Source organism: Ochotona princeps, chromosome 2, assembly GCF_030435755.1.
Source record: "Ochotona princeps isolate mOchPri1 chromosome 2, mOchPri1.hap1, whole genome shotgun sequence".
In the NCBI taxonomy this organism is placed as follows: domain Eukaryota; kingdom Metazoa; phylum Chordata; class Mammalia; order Lagomorpha; family Ochotonidae; genus Ochotona; species Ochotona princeps.
This window is the reverse complement of record NC_080833.1, coordinates 91,976,643-92,000,234: the sequence shown is the minus strand read 5'-3', so window position 1 is coordinate 92,000,234 and position 23,592 is coordinate 91,976,643. Positions and strand designations below refer to the sequence as shown.

General features: G+C 41.1%; 1 protein-coding gene across 7 annotated transcripts in view; it reads left to right on the top strand.

The window, feature by feature from the left end:
• Positions 1 to 23,592, top strand: part of WDR47 (WD repeat domain 47) — a 92,585-nt gene that overhangs the window by 53,661 nt on the left and 15,332 nt on the right. For 5 of the 7 annotated variants that reach the window (XM_058659903.1, XM_058659922.1, XM_058659895.1 and 2 more), the window contains 5 exons: positions 1,269 to 1,395; positions 8,312 to 8,490; positions 11,790 to 12,050; positions 14,130 to 14,202; positions 16,558 to 16,715. In XM_058659903.1, the coding sequence (XP_058515886.1) occupies positions 1,269 to 1,395; positions 8,312 to 8,490; positions 11,790 to 12,050; positions 14,130 to 14,202; positions 16,558 to 16,715 (798 nt within the window). The remainder of the gene's footprint in view (positions 1 to 1,268; positions 1,396 to 8,311; positions 8,491 to 11,789; positions 12,051 to 14,129; positions 14,203 to 16,557; positions 16,716 to 23,592) is intronic. The other 2 variants (XM_058659909.1, XM_058659919.1) reach the window with 1 other exon arrangement.

Sequence of the window (23,592 nt, the reverse complement as noted above, 5' to 3'; positions counted from 1 at the left end):
CGTAAGTTCTCAAGCTTGTAGTTAGTAAGCACTAGAAAATTGGAAAGATGTATGTTTAGTTTTTGGGTTACGTGCAAATGGACCAAAGAAAGCCTTTTTAAAAACATGTATTTGTGAGTGTCCGTCTCTCCTTTCAGGAGACACCCCATCTTCTGGATCCTTTCTTTGCATGTTCACTTGTTCACTTTGCAAATGCTTTATGAATAAAACTTCTCTGTCTGCAACTGAAAAAAAGGGATTTATTCAAATAACTTTTTAAAAATTTACTTTTATTTGAAAGGCATAGTTACAGAGAAAAGTAATAGAACTTCCATCTTCTAGTTGACTCCCCAAATGACCAGGGGCTTCTTCTGGATCTCCCATGTGGGTGCAAGGGCCCAAGGACTTGAACCCTTCTCCACTGCCTTTCCAGGGCAGGGAGCTGAATCGGAAGTGGAGCCACCAGGACTCAAATGGGCACCCTTATGGGATGCTGGTGCCACAGGCAGACGCTTAGCTAACTATACCACTGTGCTGACCCCTGTTTTTTATTTAAAAGACAGAGTTATGGGGAGGAGAGAGAAAGAGAGTGAAATCGAGGGAGATAGAGAGATCTTCCACCTGCTGATGCATTCCGCAAACGGCCACAATGGCTAGAACTAGGGCAGGAGTCTGAAGCTTCTAACGAATCGGTCCCCTGTGTGGGTGCAGGGACCCAAGGACTTGGGCTGTCTTTGCTTTCCTAGGCACATTAGCCATGAGCTGAATTGGAAATGGAGCAGCTGGGATTAGAACTGGCACCCATACGAAATGTTGGCACCACAGACAGAGGCTTAAGCAGCTATGTCATGGTGCTGGTGCCCAAAGAAAAACTTAATAAAGTCAAGCAAATTCTTAAAATTCTGTACCAACACAAAAATTCTGTAAAAATCACAGATTTAGATTTCATAAAGAGGTTATAGGCAGCAACCTGTTAACTTATAACTCAGTTTTGGATGAAGATGAACCACAAACATTTAAGTGATTGTCCCAAGGCCACACAACTGATTTTAGACTAGAGGTCCTGTACTTCTTTATTAACACAAAACTTCTCCAATAAAAGTGCACTTTGTTTCTTAAAGTCCTCTTTGTAGTTTTGCTCAGAGAAGAAAGGAAATTTCAACAATATGTTTCCTAAGTTGATACATTTTCAATGTGAATTTGTCAAAATTGAAATTTTTCTAATTAAAATATGTTGTCCTTTACTCCCACATCTTTTTTTTTTCATTTAAATTTAAATTTTCTGCAAGAAGTGATACACCTGTTGAAGCACAGCGGCCTATCGGCAATGAAATCTTGGGCCAGAGTTCAGCTTCAGAAAAAGAACCTGCAAATGGAGCACAAAATCCTGGACCAGCCAAGCAAGAAAAAAATGAGGTAATATTTACTCTATGTAGTGTTCCTTATAGTTACTCTCTAAGAAATAGGAGTATTTGCTTAAATAGAATTTAAAAATAGTTTTCTGATATTTGGGAGCCAGAGAAAAATTATCTAAATGTTCTTATTATTGGTTTATTTTTCTGCTTTCTTCAAAGAATATATGATACATTAAAGTAGCAATTTTGCAACATTTTAAAAACATTGAGATGCCAAGAGAGTTCCCATGTACTCTAAATCCAGTTACTCTAGGTAGCCACAGTGGCTGGGACTAGGCCCAGCTGAAGCCAGGAGCCATGCACTCAGTCCAGGTCATTTAGATGGGTGATGGAGACCTCAGTTCTTGAGCTGTTGCTTGCTGCCTAATCAAGCTGTATATTGGCACATTAGCAGGAAACTTGGAATCAGGAGCTGAAGCCAGAATGTGAACCTAGTACTCCAATATGGAATGCTAAGTACCCATTCTTGAAGCATTTTTTTTTTTTTTTTAAGATTTTATTCATTTTATTACAGCCAGATATACACAGAGGAGGAGAGACAGAGAGGAAGATCTTCCGTCCGATGATTCACTCCCCAAGTGAGCCGCAACGGGCCGATGCGCGCCGATCCGAAGCCGGGGACCAGGAACCTCTTCCGGGTCTCCCACGTGGGTGCAGGGTCCCAATGCATTGGGCCGTCCTCGACTGCTTTCCCAGGCCACAAGCAGGGAGCTGGATGGGAAGTGGAGCTGCCGGGATTAGAACCGGCGCCCATATGGGATCTCGGGGCTTTCAAGGCGAGGACTTTAGCCGCTAGGCCACGCCGCCGGGCCCTCTTGAAGCATTTAAAAAATATTTATTTGGGCCCTGCGTGATGGGTCGTGGGCTAATCCTTTCCCTGTAAGTGCCAGGACCCTGTATGGATGCCAGTTTGTGTCCTGGCTACAATACTTGTCTTCCAGCTCCCTGCTTGTGGCCTAGGAAAACAGCAGAGAATGGCTCAAGGCCTTGGGGCCCGGCATGCACATGGGAAACCATGAGGGAGCTCCTGGCTCCTAGCTTTGGATTGGTTCAACTCTGGCCATTGTGGCCATTTGTGGAGTGAACCATACAAGTTTACCTTGTGGGTTCTGGGGAGGAGATGCGACCAAAAAGAAGTGGGGGGACAGTATACTCTTAGGCAACTGAAAAAGTTAATTTCCAGGGTTCCAGTTTATATACATTCAGCAAAGCAACACTTTAAACATAGTTCAGCTCAGACATCTGTTGCAATTATCAGGTTTGATATACAACTCATGCCACATGTGTGTAAGCAGGGCATTCCAGGAGAGCTAACAAGGCCCAGGATCCAAGCACCGTTTGTGTGAGATGTCGATAAGGAGCACTAGTTTCATCTAGGATACTAGGCAAACTAAGCATAGATGTTCAACATATGTCAGGGAAGCCCGAAAGCACATCCAAGGACTCACTGGGGGCAAGAGTGCACTCTGGATGAGAGGCCCTCCACCTTCTCTTTCCTGGAGCCTCTTATTAACAGGATCCCACAGGCCTTTGCTGTCGCAGCTACCCCGCTGGATGTCTTCTGAGAAACCAGTAAATGGAAGAACTTTCTGTGAATGCCTTTCCAATAAGAACAAATAAATCTTGAAAAAAAAAAAAATAGGGCCTGGTGTGGTGGCCTAATGGCTAAAGTCCTCGCCTTGCATGCTTTGGGATCCTGTTTGGGCACCATTTCATATCCTGGCTGCTCCACTTCCTTCCAGTTTAGCCTAGTCTTGGCTGCTGTGGACATTTGGGAAAAACCAGCAGAAGAATGTTCTCTCTCTCTGTTCTCTCTGCTTGTCAAATAATTTTTTAAATTTTCTAAAAAAAGAATTATTTATTTTTATTAGAAAAACAGATTTACAGAGAGAGGAGAGAGAGAATGATCTCCTGTCCTAAGAGATCTCCTAAGCTTAAGCCAGGAATCTGGAATTCTGTGTGTGTCTCCCATGTGTGTGGCAGATCCCAATTACTTGAGCCAATATTTGCTGCCTCCTAGGATGTGTTAACAGGAAGTTGGATTAGAAGCTAAGGAGTTCAGGCTTGAAGGGAATGCGGACATCCCACATAGTGACCTACAGTGGATTAGCTCACTGTGCCATAACACTTGCCTAACTAGTTTCCATTTTAATATATGCTCTGTATTTTGCAAATTACATTTAATAATCAGAGGTAAGCTATTTTGAGACATAATATTTTTATCTGTGACTAGAATTACAAGTTGTTTTTCTTTGATGTTCTTGAGAGAAAATGTTAGCACGTATGATACAACTTAGAATAGACTGTTAAATGGTTTTAGTAAGTTGAGTAAATGTCTAATTTTTAAAAAACTGTTAGCAATGAAGTAGGAAAAGCACCATTAAGTATATGTATGGACATGCACCAAGCAATAGAGCCCCAAATTGTAATGCAAACATTATGTGGTTGGAAGGAAAGCTAGACAGTTCTCTACTAGTTGGAAACTTTAATAATTAACCTATAAAAAAGAATAAGGCTTCTAAGTAGACAGTTAATGAAGATATAAGACTTGAAAAATACTACAAACCAACGAGACCTAACATATTTATGAAGCACGTTATCCAATGACAGCAAAAAAAAAAAAAATCCTTCCCAAGTATACATGAAACATTTATAAAAATAAATCTTAGGGCCTGGTGCAGTAGTCTAGCAGCCAGAGTCCTTGCCTTGAAGGTGCCAGGATCCCATATGGGTGCTGGTTCTAATCCAGGCAGCCCCACTTCCCATCCAGCTCTCTGCTTGTGGACTGGGAAAGCAGTCAAGGACAGCCCAAGGCCTTGGGACCCTACACCTGTGTGGGAGACCCAGAAGAGAATGTGGGCTCCTGGCTTCAGATCAGCACAGCATGGGCCGTTGTGGTCACTTGGGGAGTGAATCATTGGATGGAAGATCTTCCTCTCTTTCTTCCTTTCTGTATATCTGACTTTGCAATAAAAATAATAAAAAAATCTTTAAAAAAAGATCTTATTTTATGACACAAAATAAGACGACTAAGTTCTGCAAGGTTGAAATTATGTAGAACGAATTCACTGACAAAAATGGAATGAAAGAGAAATTAACAGGAAAAAAATTAGAAATTCACTAATCCGTGGATTTTTTTTCTGTAAATCTGCAAATAGTAATGAGTTTAAGTAGAATTAATAAAGGAAATTGGAAAAAACATATAGATGGGCAGGTGTGTTTGGTGCAGTGGTTAAGATGCTGCTTGAGACCCCCTCCTTCCACAATTTATGTTGGAATGACTAAATTCGAATCTTTGCTCCACTTCTGATCCGGCTTCCTGCTAATGCATGCTTTGGAAAGCAGCAGGTGATGGCTCAACTCATTGGGTCTCAGCTAAGCATATGTGAGACCTGGATGGAGTTCCTAACTCCCAGCTTTATCCTGGGAAGATCCCCGTCTTTTAAATTAAAATATATTTTGGGCCTGGCACAGTAGCCTAGCAACTAAAGTCTTCACCTTGCATGCAGCGGGATTTCATATAGCGCCAGTTCTAATCCCAGCAGGCCTGCTTCCCATCCAGCTCTCTGCTTGTGGCCTAGGAAAGCAGTTGAGGGTGGTCCAAAGTCTTGGAATGCTGCACCTGTGTGGGAGACCCAGAAGAGACTCCTGGCTCCTAACTTCAGATCTGCTCAACTCAGGCAATTGTGGTCACTTGGGGAGTGAACCAGTGGACGCAAGATCTTCCTCTCTGTCTCCTCTCTGTATATCTGACTTTCCAACAAAAATAAATGAATCTTTAAAAAATCAAAATATATTTTTAAAAGTCACTATTTTTAAAAAAGAAAATACTTAGAGACAAATGAAAATACCACATACCGAAATGTATGGGGTGCAGTGAAGGTAGTACTTGAAATTTGGGGTTATAAATACCCACACTCAGAAAGGAGAAAACGGGGCAGATGTTTAGCGTAGTGATTGAGAATACTGATCAAGATGCGGCTGACCTGCATTGTAGTAGCTGATTTTGCTACTCCAGTTCCTGAGTCTAGCTTTCTATTGAGGCAGGCCCTGGAATGCAGCTGTGATGGCTGAAATAATTGGGTCCTTGCCATTCGTGTGAGTGAGCTCGATTGTGTTCCTGCCTCAAGGCTTTGGTCTGGCCCTGCCTAGGCTGTTAGGCTTATTTGGAAAGCGACCCAGTGCATGAGAGATTTCTTCCTGTCTCTGTCACTCAGTTTCTGTAGTGAATAAATGAAAGGAAAGAAGATCTCAAATCAGTAACCTAACTTTGTAATTTGAGGAACTAGAAAAAAATGAGTACTCTAAACATAAAACTAGTGGAAGGAAAGAAATAATTAATATTAGAATAGACATAAATGGAATAGGAAACAAATGCATTGGAGAAAATCCATGAAGGCAAAAGTTATCCTTCAAAAAAGATGAACAGGGGCCACTGTAGCATGGCTGGTCGAGCCCTGCCTGCAGTGCCAGCATCCCATGTGAGCATTGGTTCAAGTCATCACTGTTCCACTTCCAGTCCTGCTCCTTGCTAATAGTCTGGGAAAGAAGCAGATTTCACAAGTTCAAGGGCCCCTGCAGTAACATGGAAAACTAGGAAGAAGGTCCTGGCTTCCTACTGACCCAGCTCTGGCCTTCACAGGTTTGGGGGAATGAATAATTGGATGGAGGATCTCTGTTTCTCTCTCATCCCCCCCTCTCTTTTCTTCTAACTTTGCCTTTCACAGAAATAAATATATCTTATAAAAAAATCTTTAATGGGCCTGACAAAAGAGAGAAGACAACTAGAATCAGTAATGAAATTAAGGACCTTACTATTGGTCTTATAATAGTAATAAGGGTTATAAAGATAAAACACAGCGGAGCCCGACATCATGGCCTAGCGGCTAAAGTCCTCATCTTGAATGCGCTGGAATCCCAATGTGGGTGCCAGTTCTAGTCCTGGCAGCTCCTTCCTATCCAGCTCCCTGCTTGTGGCCTTGGAAAGCAGTCCCAAAGCCTTGGGACCCTGCACCCACGTGGGAGACCTGGAGGAAGTTTTGGCTCCTGGCTTTAGATCTTGCAGCACCGGCCATTGTGGTCACTTGGGGAGTGAACCATCAGATGGAAGATCTTCCTCTCTGTCTCTCCTCCTCTCTGTATATCTGACTTTGCAATAAAAACAAATCTTTAAAAAAAAAATAAAATACAGTGAACAACAAGTTAGATAACCTAAGTGAAATGAACAGATTTAAAGACACACAAGTTACCTAAACTGACTCAAGGAGAAAAATAAAAAAAATTTTCACAGACCTATAGGAAGTAAAGACATTGATCAGTAATTGAAAACCTCCTGACAACAACCAGTATTAGGCTGCATCCCTGGTGAATTCCGCCTGCCACGTAAAGAGGAGTTCACGTAAGTACTTCTAAAAATGTTGGCACTGACTGCTAAATTTTTTTTGACACTGCTAAATTTAACTCCTATTTATTCTTTCTTGTGAATGTATAATTGTATCTGAGTTTTGAAGAAAATTTAATTTCTTGCTAAAGATATTTTTTAGATTACCTTTATGCTTAAATTAAGCATGTTTTCATGATTAGTACTGTGCCTTATTAACTTTTAATACAATCTGTCAGTGTATATTTTTTCAAGTAATGCCAATTATGTGCTAATGTTTATGCTTATATTGACTTTGCATTGTAAAAGTATTATTTGTGTTTTGGTGTTTAAGTAGTCAAGGAGGAAGATTTGTCATTCATTTTGGTCAGTCTGTTGCTGCGGGTTAAGCCAGTTAACTGACCCACCTTAATATATATATTTTTTATTTTTTTAAAGATTTATTATTTTATTACAAAGTCAGATATACAGAGAGGAGGAGAGACAGATAGGAAGATCTTCCGTCCGATGATTCACTCCCCAAGTGAGCCGCAACAGCCAGTGCGCGCCGATCCGATGCCGGGAACCTGGAACCTCTTCCGGGTCTCCCACGTGGGTGCAGGGTCCCAAATCTTTGGGCCGTCCTCAACTGCTTTCCCAGGCCACAAGCAGGGAGCTGGATGGGAAGTGGAACTGCCGGGATTAGAACCGGCGCCCATATGGGATCCCGGGGCTTTCAAGGCGAGGACTTTAGCTGCTAGGCCATGCCACCGGGCCCAATATATATATTTTAAGTATTTATTTATTTACTTGAAATGCAGAGTTGGAGAGAAAGACAATTTCTGTCTGCTGCTTCACTTCTCAAATACTACAATAGCCAGGGCTGGGCCAGGCCGAAGCTGGAGCTTCTTCTGGGTCTCCCACTTGCAAAGGTGGCTGGCTCCCAAACACTTGGGCTATTTTCTGCTGCTTTCCCTGACACATTAAGCAGCCTATTGGGTAGGAAGTAGAATAGCCAGAATTTTTTTTTTTAATTTATTTATTATTTTTAATTCATTAATTACATTGTATTATGTGACACAGTTTCACAGGTACTTGGATTCTCCCCACCCCTCCTCAAACCCTCCTACCATGGTGGATTCCTCCACCTTGTTGCATAACCACAGTTCAAGTTCAGTTGATATTCCCCCATTGCAAGCATATACCAAACATAGAGTCCAGCATCTTATTGTCCAGTCAAGTTCAACAGAATAGCCAGAATTTGAAGTGACACTCACATGCCTGTCAACACTGCAGGCAGTGGCTTAAGCCACTGTGCCACAGTGCTACTGTGATCTCCTTGCAAATTAAAACTCCCTGATATGATGTTCTGTTTCAAAGAATGATATATTGTTTCATAATTATTAAATGTAGCTAGTTGCATATTTTATTATGTGTATATTTATATGTAAGATATAAAATCATTTTACTAATTATTTGTAAAGATATATTGAGTAAAAACACATTTAGACATAACCTGCTCAAATAAATGTTTGTGTTTTTTTCTAATGTTTCGAAGCTTCGAGATTCAACAGAACAGTTTCAAGAATATTACCGGCAAAGACTGCGTTATCAGCAGCATTTGGAGCAGAAGGAGCAGCAGAGGCAGATATACCAGCAGATGTTGCTGGAAGGAGGTGTTAATCAGGAGGATGCTCCGGATCAGCCGCAGAATCTCACCGAGCAGTTCCTGAGCAGGTGTGTCTTTGAGTTATTCTTGAAGATAAAAGAAATTCTTGGAAAGTTATTGGATGCACACAGTTACAATTTTTATGTATAGCTTGAAATCTTTAGACTTTTTAAAGCATTTCAGATAGTGTGGAGTTATATAGTGATTTTCTGTCACAGCACTCTGAGGGCTTATCTAGTTTATCTAGTTCATCGCTAGTCAACTAGTGCAGCAAAGTATGGTGGGTCAGTGTGCAGGCTGGAGCTAGACTGCCAGGAAGTAGACTGTGGCACTGTGGCCCCGGGTCACTGAGGATGAGGAACTGAGTTTGTTTTTACCTGAATCTTACTATACTTCACAGGGTTGCCAAGAGAGTAAATGAGTTTAATCTGTAGACTTGTTTGGGGTGGGCACTGTCTGGCACATGGTAAGCACTGTGTTGTTGGCTGCTATTTAAAAATATAGTGCGTAAGACACTAGATTTTGGATTCGTTCAGATTTTATATGCATACATATATTTTAAAGATTTCTTTTATTTATTTTAAAGGCACAGTTTTAGAGAGAGAGGGAGAGACAGAGATCTTTTATCCACTAATTTACTCCCCAAATGGTCACAATGGTTAGGGCTGGGTCGAGCCAAAGCCAGATGGCAGAAGCTTTTTTCTGGTCTCCCATGTGGTTGAGGAGCCCAAGCACTTGGGCCATCTTTCACTGCTTTCCCAGACACTTTAGCAGGGAGATGGATTGGAAGAGGAACAACTGGAATATGGAATGCTAGTGCCATAGGCAGCAGCTTAGTCTACTGTCACACATTGCCAGCCTCAGACAAAATGAATAGCTATTGGAAGATTAACTGACTTGAGGTATATATATTTATATGTATTGAGGTATATATATATTTATATATATATATCTCAACTCATTTAATATATGAATGTTAATTTTTGGAATTATTTTCTTCAAACCTCTGAAACTCAGTGACTTGTCGCAGTTTTCCTAATCTCTTAAATTATCACTTCTGGTTCTTAGATCTTTTTCATTCCGTTGAGGTCATTGTTTCAGTTTGACTGTGAAAGTATACATTTTTTTTTTTTCAGGGAGAGCAGATGTCTAGTGGTTAGTTAGATGACAGTGTGGCAAGGTTCTGGGACTCCAGTAGGGGTAAATTTCCTTGATAAAGTTGAACTATTCAGGAAGGTCCATCCTTTATTTAATGGCAGTCCTACAGCAAATGCAGATGTTTTATTTGGAGCATATTTATTTTTAGCAGTTCTGTGAACTTTAGGATTCAAAATATAAAATTTCATTAAAAATTAAGTATGTTATAAAATCTGTAGTATAACCAGGTCTAATTGTGAGTGGAAATTTATTTTGTTTTTTTAATGATTTAAATTACATAAATTCTGTCTTTTTTTTTTTAGCCTTTTCTTCAGAGAGAGAGAGGAGGAGAGAGAGATATAAAGAGGAGAGTGGGGAACAGGGGGAGATAGAGCTACTGGTTTGCAGTCTAAATAGCCAGTAACTGTAACTCCATCCGGGTCTCCTGCATGAGTCTCCAGGGCTCAGATTCCTGGAGCATCAGCTCCTGGCTCGTCAGGCACATTAGCAGGTAGCTAGATTGGAGGTGGAGCAGCCGGGACTCAAACCTGCTCTCGTGTGGGATGCTGACTTCCTAGGCATTGGCTTTACTTGCTACTCTGAGTCAGGACTTGAACGAATAACAAGGACAAATTTGGTACATAGAAAAACTGCAGATAAAAATATACTTTTTCTTTTTTTTTTTTTTTTTTTTTTTAGTATTTGTGCTGCCGAAGCAAGCACAATATACTTTTTCTTAAAGCTGGATTCTTTCAGATCATTCTGGCAGCAAACCATTTCTTTTTAACTTTAAATTTTCTTTCTTTCTTTTTAAAAGATTCATTTCTTTTTATTAGAAAGTCAGATATACAGAGAGGAGGAGAGACAGAGAGGAAGATCTTCCATCCGTTGATTCAGTCTCCAAGTGTGAACGGCGGAGCTGAGCCAATCCGAATCCAGGAACTTGGAGCCTGTTCCAAGTCTCCCACGTGGGTACAGGATCTAAGGCTTTGGGCCATGCTCGACTGCTTTCCCAGGCCACAAGCAGGGAGCTGGATGGAAGTGCAGCTGCTGGGATTAGAACCAGCACCCATATGGGGTCCTGGTGTGTTTAAGGCGAGGACTTCAGCTGCTAGGCTACCACTCTGGGATCCTAGCACTTATTATTACGATTAAGTTTTCTTTTTGTTGGGAAGTCTGCTTTACAGAGAGAAGGAGATAGAAAGATCTTCCCTCAATGTTTCTTTCATACCCTGAGTGGCCACAGTGGCCAGAGCTGAACTGATCTGAAGCCAGGCACCTGGAACTTCTTCTGGGTGTCCTATGCTGATACAAGGTCCCAGGGCTTTGGACCATTCTCTGCTGCTTTCCCAGACGGGGAGCTGGATGGGAAGTGGGACAACTGAGGCAAGAACTGGTGCTCATATGGGATCCCAGCACATACAAGCTGAGGATTTAGCCACTAGGCTATTGCGCAGTAGCCGCCCTTTTATTTATTTATTCATTTTAAATTTAATACTTATAATAGGCTTTTCTTCCATTGCTCATGTCTGTCCATTTTCAGTTAGAATTATATGTTTGCATTTTTTAAGGAATATTTGCTAATTTGTTTGAAAGTCAGAGTGACAGAGACTGACAGACATCTTCTGTCTTCTGGTTTACTCCCCAAATGCCTGTAACAGGTAGCGCTCGGCCTGATTGAAGTCAGGAGCCTGGAACTCATCTAGGTTTCCCATGTGGGTGCCAGGGACCCAAATTTTTAGTCATTATGTGTTGCGTTTTCAGGTGCATTATCCGGGAGCTAAATGGTAAGTGGTGTTGCTGGAACTCAAACTAGGACTATTTTAGAGAGAGAGAGAGAGAACGTGAAAGTGAGTGCTGTCACCTATTGTTTCATTTCTCAAGTGCCTACAGTGGCCTGGCCTGGGCTGGGGCTGAATCTGGGAGCTGGGAAATCAGTCTGGGTCTCACACATGGGTAGCACATAACTGCTTGAGCTATCCAAGAATACACATTAGCAGGAAGCTGGAATTAGGAAAAGAACCAGGACCTAAACCCAGGCACTGTGATACAGGGTGTGGTCCTTTTAGCCCCAACACCAGTGTCTGCCTGATCATGATGGTAATTTTAACACTGATTTTTACTATGTATTATCTAGTACATGTACATATAATTACCTTCTTAAATTTTTAATCTATGTGATAGGAATGTCAGTAAGTTGTATTTAAAAATAATTGTATTACTTTTATAGGTCTATTCAAAAGCTTGGCGAGTTAAATATTGGAATGGATAGCCTTGGTAGTGATGTATCAGCTGTCAGCCAGCAGTGTAATGGGAACAAAGGCAATGGATCTAATAATTCTTCTGTGGCTAGTTTTGCTACACCGCCCCAAGACTCTGGTCAGAGAGTAACACATGATACTTCAAATATCCACACAAGTACTCCTCGCAATCCTGGATCTGCAAATCACATACCTTTTCTTGAGGAATCACCTTCTTGTGGAGGCCAAACGTAAGTGCTTGATGTTGTAAAATCTGGAAATACTAACTTGTTATTAATGAATAGAAACATAGAAAGTTGAACTTGTCTTGATAGCTTTAGAATTGAAGTTTTTAGGACTTACTTTTTTTTTATCCATCCCCTGCCCTAATTTGCCTTCAGTTTTCTGTATTCTCTTCACCAACTAAATCTTTGTAGTTTTTATTTTCTTTTACTGCTTCCTCATCACACCAAGGCGTTTATTTATTTATTTTTTTAAAGATTTTATTATTATTGGAAAACCGGATATACAGAGAGGAGGAGAGACAGAGAGGAAGATCTTCCATCCGATAATTCACTCCCCAAGTGAGCCGCAATGGGCCGGTGCGCGCCAATCCGATGCTGGGAACCTCTTCCGGGTCTCCCACACGGGTGCAGGGTCCCAAAGCTTTGGGCTGTCCTCAACTGCTTTCCCAGGCCACAAGCAGGGAGCTGAATGGGAAGTGGAGCTGCCTGGATTAGAACCAGCGCCCATATGGGATCCCGCGGCATTCAAGGCGAGGACTTTAGCCGCTAGGCCATGCTGCCGGGCCCCAAGGCGTTTATTTTTATAAGTCATTGTAACTTACAGAATCTACAGTTCCAGGTTTTAGGTTCTCCCTGATTTTCCATTTTACTGCCATTGGCATCTTTCTTTCTTTTTCTTTTTTTAAAAATTTATTTATTTTTACTGGAAAGTCAGCTGTACAAGAGGAGGAGAGACAGAGAGTAAGATCTTCCATCTGCTGATCCACTCCCCCAAGTGACCGCAGTGGCCAGAGCTGAGCCGGTCCAAAGCCAGGAACCCAGAGCTTCTTCTGGGTCTGCCACACGGGTGCAGGGTCCCGATACTTTGGGCTGTCCCCTGTTGTTTTCCCTGACCATGAACAGGGAGCTGGATGGGAAGCGGGGCTGCTGGAATTAGAACTGATGCTCATGTGGAATCCCAGCACATTCAAGGTGAGGACTTTAGCCGCTAGGCCACTGTGCCGATCCCATTGACATCTTTTAACAAATAATAAGAAAACTCATTCTCTGGACACAGAAAGAGAAGGTTCTTTCTGTGGGTTCACTCCCCAAATGGCTGCAACAGCAAAGTCTGGGTGAGACTGAAACCAGGAGTCCAGAACTCAATCTGGGTCTCCCGCCTGGGAACAGGGACATGAATATTTGAGTCATCATATGTTTTATCTCAGGGTTCACCCTAGCAGGCAGGTATAAACATAAGCAGGGACAGGACTGCCATCTTGGCAGGTTGATATCAGATGTGGGCATCTCAAGCCAAATTCTTCTGCTGCCCTTCTGTTAATTTTTAGCTTATTTATAGGAGGCTGTCTTCAAGTATATGAAATCTTTTTAGCACTGTAAAGGGTATGGCCTTAAAAAAGAAAGAAGCTATTGTAGGGAAAAGGGTTGTATCTGCGTACCACATTGGCCTCACAAAAATAAGTAAGTGAACATTTTTTCTTGAGACCCTCAGTTATCAGTTTCTGTTAGGTTTTTCTTATGAGCTAGATAATCTGTTTGAAGAGCAGTCTCGGTTCGGGCCTTGGGGTTGGGGGCGGATGGCAGCCCCCCACAGAGTGGCTTCTGTGGGAGGCACCCCTGCTGGGCCGGAGCTGAGACTGGGGACTCAGCAGGCCAAAACCACTGCAGGAAGGCAGTGACTGAGTCCTTGGCTTTTTCCAGACCCAAGAGCAACCTTTCCTCAAGGTAAGCGCGCCACAAGGGAACCTTGGGAATGGGATTGAAGAGCGGTCTCTAGGATCCTGCCTGGAGTATGATTAAAGCTTAGCAAGCAAGATTCTGGAACTAAGCAGAAGGAAACTTGAGACCTCAAGTGTAAGCTCTGGGCTTTGACTTCATCTTTCCAGCTCGGCTTTTTGGTCCATCTGTTCAAGCGTGTTTAGTGTTACAAAATTTACAACCTCTTAATAAGTGTCCCCAGAAAGTAACTTTAAATTCAATAAGGGTCATTTACTTAAAAAAAAAAAAACTTGACAGATTGAAAAGGTGAATTGTTTTCTGCGTTGGTGTTTATAGTAAATTTTATTTGAATTTCTACTTGCGCAGCTCATCAGAACCTTCGGTCATTAAGCCACCTCTGAGTGATTCTTCAGGGAGTCTGTCAAGGTCAAGAGAAGAGGTAATACTTTAGGAAAGAAGGTTTCACTATTTTCATATAAACTTGGAAATTTTGCTAAGCAAGTTTTAAATAGAAGACCTGTTTCTCGAAATAGTCATACTTGTGAAGGTGCTCAATGAAGACATTGCCGTAGAAAGCACATTTGGTAGCGTTCATACTGATGACCAGGAAATGACCTTAGCAGATGAATGGGGACTGTGCACTACTTAGTGAAGCCTGCGATTAATTTGTTCAGATATTATTGGTGTTTCCTTTGGGCTTGTTGTCAAATACCTGCTTGTGTTTTGAAACCAGACATCCTTCCCAAACTAATGTGCAGCTACACGCTGTCTTATTTCCTCTAGTTCACATTTTAAGCCCTGTGAGCTAATAAATTTTTTTAAAAATGAAAATTTATTCCTATAAACAAAATGTGGTTTCCAGATGTGTTAGGACTCGAAAACGAACAAAATGGAAGTTGGCCATTTTTCTTTTTATTTTTAAGGTTATTAATGTATATTTATTTTATGAAGATTTATTTAGTTTCATTGGAAAGTCAGATTTACAGAGAGAAGGAGAGACAGAGAGGAAGATCTCCCATGTGCTGGTTTATTCCCCAAATGGTTGCAGTGGAGCTGAGCCAATAGAAGCCAGGAGCCTCCTCAGGTATCCCACATGGGACAGATGGCCTTGGGCCATCCTCCATTGCCCTCCCAGGCCACAAGCAAGGAGCTGGAAAGGAAGTAGAGCAGCCAGGACAGGAACTGGTGCCCATATGGGCTCCCAGTGCATGCAAGGCAAGGACTTTAGTCATTAGGCTGCTTTACCGGGTCCAGAGAAAGATCTTCCATATGCTGGTTCACTCCCCAAGTGGCTACAACAGCCAGAACTGAGCTGATCTTAAGCCAGAGCCAGGAGCTTCTGCTGGGTCTCCCATGTGGGTGCAGGGTCCCAAGACTTTGGGCCATCCTCCACTGCTTTCCCAGGCCACAAGCAGGGAGCTGGAAGCAAGTAGAGCAGCTAGGACATGAACTGGTGCCCATATGGGATCTCAGCACTTGAAAGGGGAGTATTAGCTAATTCAGCCATTACACCGGGCCCTGGCCATTTTCATGAGAAACACAAGGGAAAATTTGCCCCTTACATAAAAAGACATGCATCCTCCAGTATTTCCTGTCCTCATTTTTAGGAAAAGTTAGAACTAGGGATTTTTATGTGAAATATCCCATTTAAAAAGGGCTACAAGTTTTAAAAGATTTATGTTTTGGAGGAGAGCAAATAAGATCAGTTTGTGTGCTTCAGCTTGAAAGTAACCCTTTGCAGGTATTAATGTGGTATAGACCACTTAATCAGTGAGTCATTCCCTTCCCTTTTTCTTCTGTCTACCGGATGTTATTTCTTTTTCAACCAGTCACATTCTTTTTATGCGGCTTAATGGAAAATGCAGCATTTCTAGTTAAATACCCTCATAGGAAGAATGTAAGAATTCATTTTAATTAGTTTAGGTAAACATGGTATGTTACATCAAATTTGCTCCCTGTTCTCCCAGTGAAGTTTTATATTGCATGAATACATAAAAGCTTAGATAAAAGCATGGTTTCTTTATTAATATAGTCATTATGAGTTTTGGAGCTCTCAGATATAACCAGAGCTGAAATTACTTGCTTTTGTGTGCATACTTGATATTGAAACTTCCCAAACATGGGTTTGGGTTGAGTCTGCTGATTCTACTTATCTGAATTCCGTGCTGCAGGTCAGTCAGTCCTGTCAAGGTAATAGGGTGACACAAATGGCAGGATTCCCACCGCTTTTATATAGAGCTGCTTCAAGTTGAGTCTTTAAAGGAGCTGTGGACATATGGGTTGATAGTTTAAAATAAGCATGAAAATCAAACATAATTTTCTGATGAGAACATTTTATGATTTTTTTTTACATGAGAATATTGCATACCTCTTTGAAATACTGAAATATTTATTGGAAATGTTGACCCTCATTTTTTTCTTTCTGAAGTGAATTAAGTAATAGTCTTTGTTACTTCACATTTTTAGAAACGCAAATTATGCTGTAAGCAAGCTTTTTTTCTTGAAATTAAAGAGAACTTAAATAGGAACGCGTATTTAACTTTATATTTTGTCTTCATCCGCAGAGATAAACTGGAATGTTTATGAACTTTGTATCTTGGTTTAGCAATGAGTAGCAGAATATAGAAAAATAAAGGTTAATTAGGATTTTCTGTTTAAAAGAATATATGACTGTAGATAATAAAGTGATCAAGCAGGAATAATACATCTCGGATGAATTTAAAATAGGATAAAGTTGATTTCCTTCTAATGAACTTTTTTCATAGGATGACTGTTACATTTATTCTTTCCATAGGATGACAAATCGAAAAAACAGTTTGTTTGTATTAATACTCTAGAAGATACACAAGCTGTTAGAGCGGTGGCTTTTCATCCAAGTGGTAGTTTATATGCTGTTGGTTCAAACTCAAAAACTCTGAGGGTGTGTGCCTATCCGGAAGTGATCGATCCAAGGTAAGAATCAGTGGTTTGTACTATTATTCTTGCCTGTGTGACGGAGATGAGAGTTTAAGGGGGACAGGGAGAGAAAGATCACCTCGGTCTACTGGTTCACTCCCCAAATGCCTGCTTACAACAGCCGTTGTTGTGGCAGGCAGGAGCTAGGAACCCCATCTGGGTCTCCCATGTGGGTGACAGGGACTCAGCCTTTGAAAGAGTACCTACTACCTTCTAGGACTGTGTTAGTAGGGGGCTAAATTAAAAGTGGGTTAGCCAGGACTCAAGCCAGGGGAAGTGGATGTCACAGCTAAGTCAACTCTCTGCACCATAATGTCAACTCCTTTGCCTTAGTTTTTGTTGTATTGGTTTATTTTTTTACCATTGCTATTCAGTAATGTTTCAATTTTTACTTCCTTTCCTTCCATTAAGCTATATTTTTATTTTCAGTGCTTATGAAATATAATTAAATAATGGATTACTTTTGTACCGTTTTTTGGTGAGGTGTTTTTGATTGGACCGTTGTTTAGTCAGTATTCCAGTCTTGCTTATTTCCATGGATTTTTTTTTAATCTGGGAAATTCATATGTTCTAATTAAATTGATAGGGTAATAATGTAAGGCCAGTTAAACACTTTGACCATTGCTACTTCTTATGGAGTGAGCTAGTGGATGAAAGAGCAATAACTTTCTGTTTTCAAGAAAATAAGTAGATTTTTAAAAATTGTGTATACTAAATAAATAAGTCTTAATGTGCATGTTAATGGCACATTTATAGACAGACATATGGTTTAGTAGTAAAGCTGGGCATTGTGAAAATAAACACAGGTAAATGTGATTATGTATTGTGGTAGATGTTAGAAAGAAAAATTACAAAGTGCTATAACAGTAAAATAGGGCTAGGGTGCCAAGCTGATTGGTGAGTTTGAGGGAGAAGCACTAAAGCTGACATTTGAGGGTGAGTGGAACCCAGCGTGTGAAGGGATAAGAGAGTAATCCAGAAAGAACACGAGGTGAGAGAGAATACTTGTATGAGGAACAGAATACGTTCAAATTTGTTGGAATATTGTGAGCCGAAGTGTGGTAAGACCATGGAGACAGACATGAATTAAATTTTGCAGAGCTCTCTAGGCATTTCTGGATTTTACAGTGAGTATAATAAAAAGCTACTGAAAATGACCAGAGGAAGCGCTCCTACCTAATTACATTTTGAGATGATCAGTCTGCTGTGTGTTAGGTGGCAGTAAGTGTAGACATTAGGGGGAGAGGTGGGAGACTTGAAATTAGTGGTTAGAATAATAACAATGGCGACAGAGCATGATGCATGAATTTGTCAAGAGGTGAAGTCTATTTAATGAAAGAACCAGAAATTCATGATGAATTGGCAATGCAGCTGAAAAGAAAAGTTTTTGATGTATCCATTAGAGCAATATTAAACATCTTCTAGTTATTACAGATTTATCAACTTTATTTAAAAATGTTTTCTTAATTAAAAAAATTTCTAAACACCTAAAAGAGACTAGTTTACTGAAATTATTGTCACAATTTGCTCCTTTCATCCTTCTTTTGAATATATTTTTTGAATCCTTGCTTACTTGAGAAGCAGACAGAGAGACTAGGAAACAGACAGAGGGGTCCCATCTGCTGGTCCGTTCTCCAGATGGCTACAACTGCCAGCACTGGGCCAGGTTGAAGCTGGAAACCAGGAACACAGTCTAGGTCTCCCATGTGGGTAGCTTGGAGACCATTACCTGCTGCCTCCCTGGGTGCACATTAGCAGGAACCTGTCTTCAGGAGCACAACTGAGACTCAAACTTGGGCACTTGAATGTGGGAAGTAGGTGTCCCAAATAGCAGCTAAACTGTTAGGCCAAGCGCCTGCCCTGTTTGCTAGTACATATTTAAAGTAAATCTTGGAGATCATGTCATTTTACCTTTTCATCCTTCAAAATGCATCTCTGGAAATGTGTGAATATTGTTATATAAACTTGGTTTTTGTCATTAAGCTGATAAAAAGTTTAAGTGTAAAAATAATTAGTGCTTTTGAAGTGCATTTAAGAAGCTGTTATTCTGTGAAACCAATGTTTCACTGCCATTGAAGACCAAATGCTTGAGCTTGGCACTTGGAACCTTACCAAGTACATCTGCCCCACTTGGTTTCCTGAATACCTTCTGTTTCTCATTTCCAGCCCCATGTAAACTTTCCCATAGTACATGGAAAAGCATTTTCCCACTGTATTTTGTTTTCACTGAAACCGTTCGGCCTTCTTTTTCCATGAAGATTCTTCCTATCTTTTAAGGCACAGAGAAAAAAAATTAAAGATTGATTTATTTTTATTTGAAAGGCAGATTTACAGAGAGAAGGAGAAACAGAGAAAGATTTTCCACCCATTGGTTCAGTCCTCAAATGGCCACAAAGGCCAGAGCTGAACTGATCCAGACCAGAGCCAGGAGCTTATTCCAGGTCTCCCACATGGGTACAGCATCCCAAGGACTTGATCCATCCTTTTTTTTCTCTCTCTTTTTTTTTTAATTAATTATATTGCATTATGTGACACAGTCCCATATGCACTGGGATTCCCCTCACTCCTCCCCAAACTCTCCCCCCATGGTGGATTCCTCCACCTTGCTGCATTATCACAGTTCAAAATCAGTTGAGATTCTTTCATTGCAAGCATATACCAAGCATAGAGTCCAGCATCTCGACCAAATTCAGTGGCTTGTTGGGGAGACCATCTCTGGTCTGAAGGTAGAGCCGGCAGAGCACCATCCCTATCAATTAAAAGCCCCGACATTATATCAGCAACAATTTACAACGTCATGGAATTAATTGACATAGTATTGAGCAACCAACATGTTAAAAAATGCACTTAGAATATTTTTAAGCAACATAAAAAATAAATGAAGTACGGTTGTTTGACAGAGTAATTAAGCTGCCACTTGAGGCGCTCCCATTCCCATTTTCGTGAGCATGAGTTGAAGTTCTGGCTCCTGGAGTCCTGCTTCAGCTAATGTACATCTGTCTTTACAGGTGGTTTGAGTTTGGGCCTCCAGGATTCAGTCTGGCCCTAATATTGCAGTTGAAGGCAGTTAAGGGAGTGAACCAGGGGATAAAATAGCTTGTCTCTTTCTTTCTTTCTAATTCTCATTTTTATTTTTTTTTGATAGTTCTTTCAGTTTTATTATTTTTGAATGTATAATAGTTGCACATTTTTATGGTAACAATGCAAAATTTAAGCTCACATGCACAGCATAAACCTGGCAACAAGCCACACAACTGGTCTTCCCAATTTTTCGTCTTCTGCATCTCTTTTCTTTTTTTTTAATACATTATTATTGTTATTATTTTATAATACAGTTTCATATTCCCTTATCCCCTCCCCAGTTCCCTCCCCCCCAGTTCCTCTATATCATTACTAACATATAGTTCTTCATACTCAGTCATATATCCATCATTGCAGGCATAGACAATGGCAGAGAGTCCAGAATCCTATTGTCAAGATATAGTAAACAGTTTCATTGTAAGTCCATCTTTGTCTGGAAGTAGAAATGCATACCACACTACATCCTCACATCTGAATGTTAGTCTCCATTTCGCAGCTACTGTACATCTGCTTAAATGAAAAGTCATGATTCAAAATCAACAATAGAAAGAAAAGAAGAAATTTACAATGCCATGAAGTTAAATGACATGTTACTAGATATGACAGTCTCTGTTACACAACTGTTGTACATCCCCTTAAATGAAAAATCATGATACAAAATCAACAATAGAAAGAAAAATAGAAATTTACAATGCCGTGAAGTTAAATGACATGTTACTAGATATGACAGTCTCCATCACACAGCTACTATACATCCCCTTAAATGAAGAGCCACAAAACAAAATCAACATCCGGGAGAAAAAAGAAATTAACAACATGAAGAAGTTAAATAACATGCTATTAAATGATTAATGTGTCGCTGAAGAAATGAAAATCAGGAACCTTCTTGAAGAAAATGATGCCACTGCATGATCTACGAGTCATTGAATGATTTAATCCGAAGGAAGTGTTTTCAAGAGATGAAACCAACAGAAAACAACAAAACCCATGCGATATAGTTTCCGCTGATCTTTGTTGAAGTGTGTCTCCTCCAGACAATAAGCAGATGGGTTTTGTTTTTTAATCCATTCTACTAATCTATGACGTTTGATTGAGCTGAAGCCATTTACATTCAGAGTTTAATGTACATGGGTGGTACTTTGGTCCTGTCATTTTAGGAATGGGTTGTTCATTGGTTTAGTCTTCTGTTGTCATTTTACTGGGATGTTCTTCCCATTTGCCTTTGGTTTTGGTAGGTGCTATTCCTCTTTTCTGTCAAGAGAACTTCTTGAAGTATCATTTGTAGGGCAGGTTTGGAAGAGGCAAATTCTTTGAACTTTTCTTTACTGTGGAAGAATTTTATTTCATTTTCAAAGACAAAAGAAAGCTTTGCTGGATATGTTATCCTAGGCCAGCAATTTTTTTCTTTTAGAATCTGGAATATGTCACTCCATTCTCTTCTTGCCTGTAGAATTCCCTGTGAGAGATCTCCTGTGAGCTTAATTGGCATTTCTTTATATGTCAATTGATTTTTTTCACATGCACATTTAAGGATCTTTTCCTTATGTTGGATTGAAGAGAGCTTGATTATCACATGTTGTGGTGAAGATCGTTTTTGATCAAGCCTGTTGGGAGTTCTGTGCCCCTCCTGGAACTTGTTTCCCAATTCTTTCTCCAGATTAGGGAAATTTTCCTTTATTGTTTCATTAAATACATTTGCAAGCTCAGCTTCTCTTTCTGCACCTTCTGGGACTCCCATAACTCTTATATTTGGCCTCTTAATAGTGTCTTTCAATTCTTGAATACTTTTTTTTGGCCTGATCCAGCTCTGCTTCCAGCTTTTTGTTTGCTTCCCCTGGATGACAGGAAATATCTTCCAGTTCTGAGATTCTTTCTTCTGCTTGCTTCATTCTATTTTGGAGACTCTCCACTGTACTCTTAATTTGCTCTACTGTGTTCTTAATTTCTGATATACCAGCCTTGATTTGCTTTATTGCTTCCTTAAATTCTTTGAACTCTTGCATGAGCTTCTCATTGTTGATCAGAATCTTTAAAATGAGTCTTATGGATTCTGTGTGCCCCATTTTCTCTATGTCTTCCTCAATAACTCTGAGGTTAGCATAGGGTTTTGCTCCTTTGCAGGGGAGTCTTCAGTAATATTCATTGTGCTTTTGTCTCTTCTTTTGCTCTTGGTCATTGCACTTTTGGTTAGCAGAGTCTTCTCCTTGGGGCAGGTTTCTAAGCTGTGTCACCCACAGAGCTACAATGCGATTTTACTTGTTGCGGTTGGTACACAACTTTTTGCTTGTAGCCACTTGTGCCACAACCTCCAGTGAGTTCCAGGTCTGGGTTCTTATATCAGATTTCCACCATGGTCTCCACAGCCCCAGCTCTTGGCTCACCACTCACCACCTCCTGTGATACCGTGCTGAGGCTGCACTGTTGTCTCTGCAACCTTTCTCCCACTTTCGGTTGGAGCAGGTCCCAGGATTAGAGAGACACCAGGTGTCCTATATAGTTAGGTTATTGATGGCGCTGATCTTGCTGGAACCTGTTGGATTTTAGGTCTGGTTGCCACACGGACCTATTTTGACTGGTACGCTGAAACAGTATTATTTTCCTGCAGGACCAGTGCAGTCACGGACCTCAGCAAGTTCTGGGGAGATCAACATACGCGCAGTTCACTATTGTCCCCTGCAGTCCCAAAGCTGTTGCCACAGTGCTCAAAATGTTGCCTGATATACAACCACTACAGTTCTTGATCTGCTGGCCGTCAGATCTGAGGGCTATCCAGACCTGCCCTGGGTGGAACCTGTAGAATGCCACGTCGTTGCAGTTCACTGAGACAGAAATGAGCTCACTCCCAGCTCAGCGCATGCTCCATCCCTTCCCTTGCCCTTTCCTCCTTACGCAAAATGGCACCCAATTCAGCTCTAAGGGGCTGACTGGGCTGTGAAATCCACTCTGTTCTCTCACTGCCCGTCTGAGATCTGCTGCTCTGTCTCTGTTCCTGGTCAAATCAAACGGACCAGCAGAACGGGAAATTCTTTGTCTGGGTTCACCACCTGAGCTCCCAGTGAAAGTCCCTTCCCACCTGGTTGCTGGTGGAGTTCTGGATGCTGGTAGAGTTGAGATCACTGTGCTGGAGTATCAGTCTCTGCAACACCACATCATTGTGTCCGCTGCTTTCCTGTGTTGGTCAGTCTCCAGGTACCCCTCTGCTGTTGTTCTGTCCCTTCCTAATTCCTGAAATATGTCCTCTCTGCTTCATCCTGATTAAATGTTTTTCCGTCTGCATAAACGTGTCCTTACCCTATTCCGCCATCTTGATTCTCGACTTGATCCATCCTTTGTTGCTTTCCCAGGTGATTACCTGGGAGCCTGAGCAGAGTGGAACGGCTGGGATACAAACTGGCTGCCTATATGGGATGCTGGTGCTACAGGTGGAGGATAAACTTGCTTTACCAGCTTCTGGCTCAGGGATTATTGTACTGTGACTTATGCTTTTACATGGATATGGATATTTATGGCAGCAGCTGCCTCTGCCAGATTAGGAATTAGATGGAAATGCCGGCATTACAGCTCAGCAAATTTCATTGACACCCATGATGCTGGTATTCCATAGTGGAATCATCATTTTGAGTCCCAGCTGCTCTGCTGCTGATCCAGCTCCCTTCTGATGTACTTGGGAAAGCAGTGTAAGATGGTCCAAGTACATAGTCCCCTGAGATTATTGTGGGAGAACTGGATGGAGTTCCAGGCTTTTGGCTGACCTAGCTGCTACCGTGGAGACCATTTGGGGAATAAACAAATG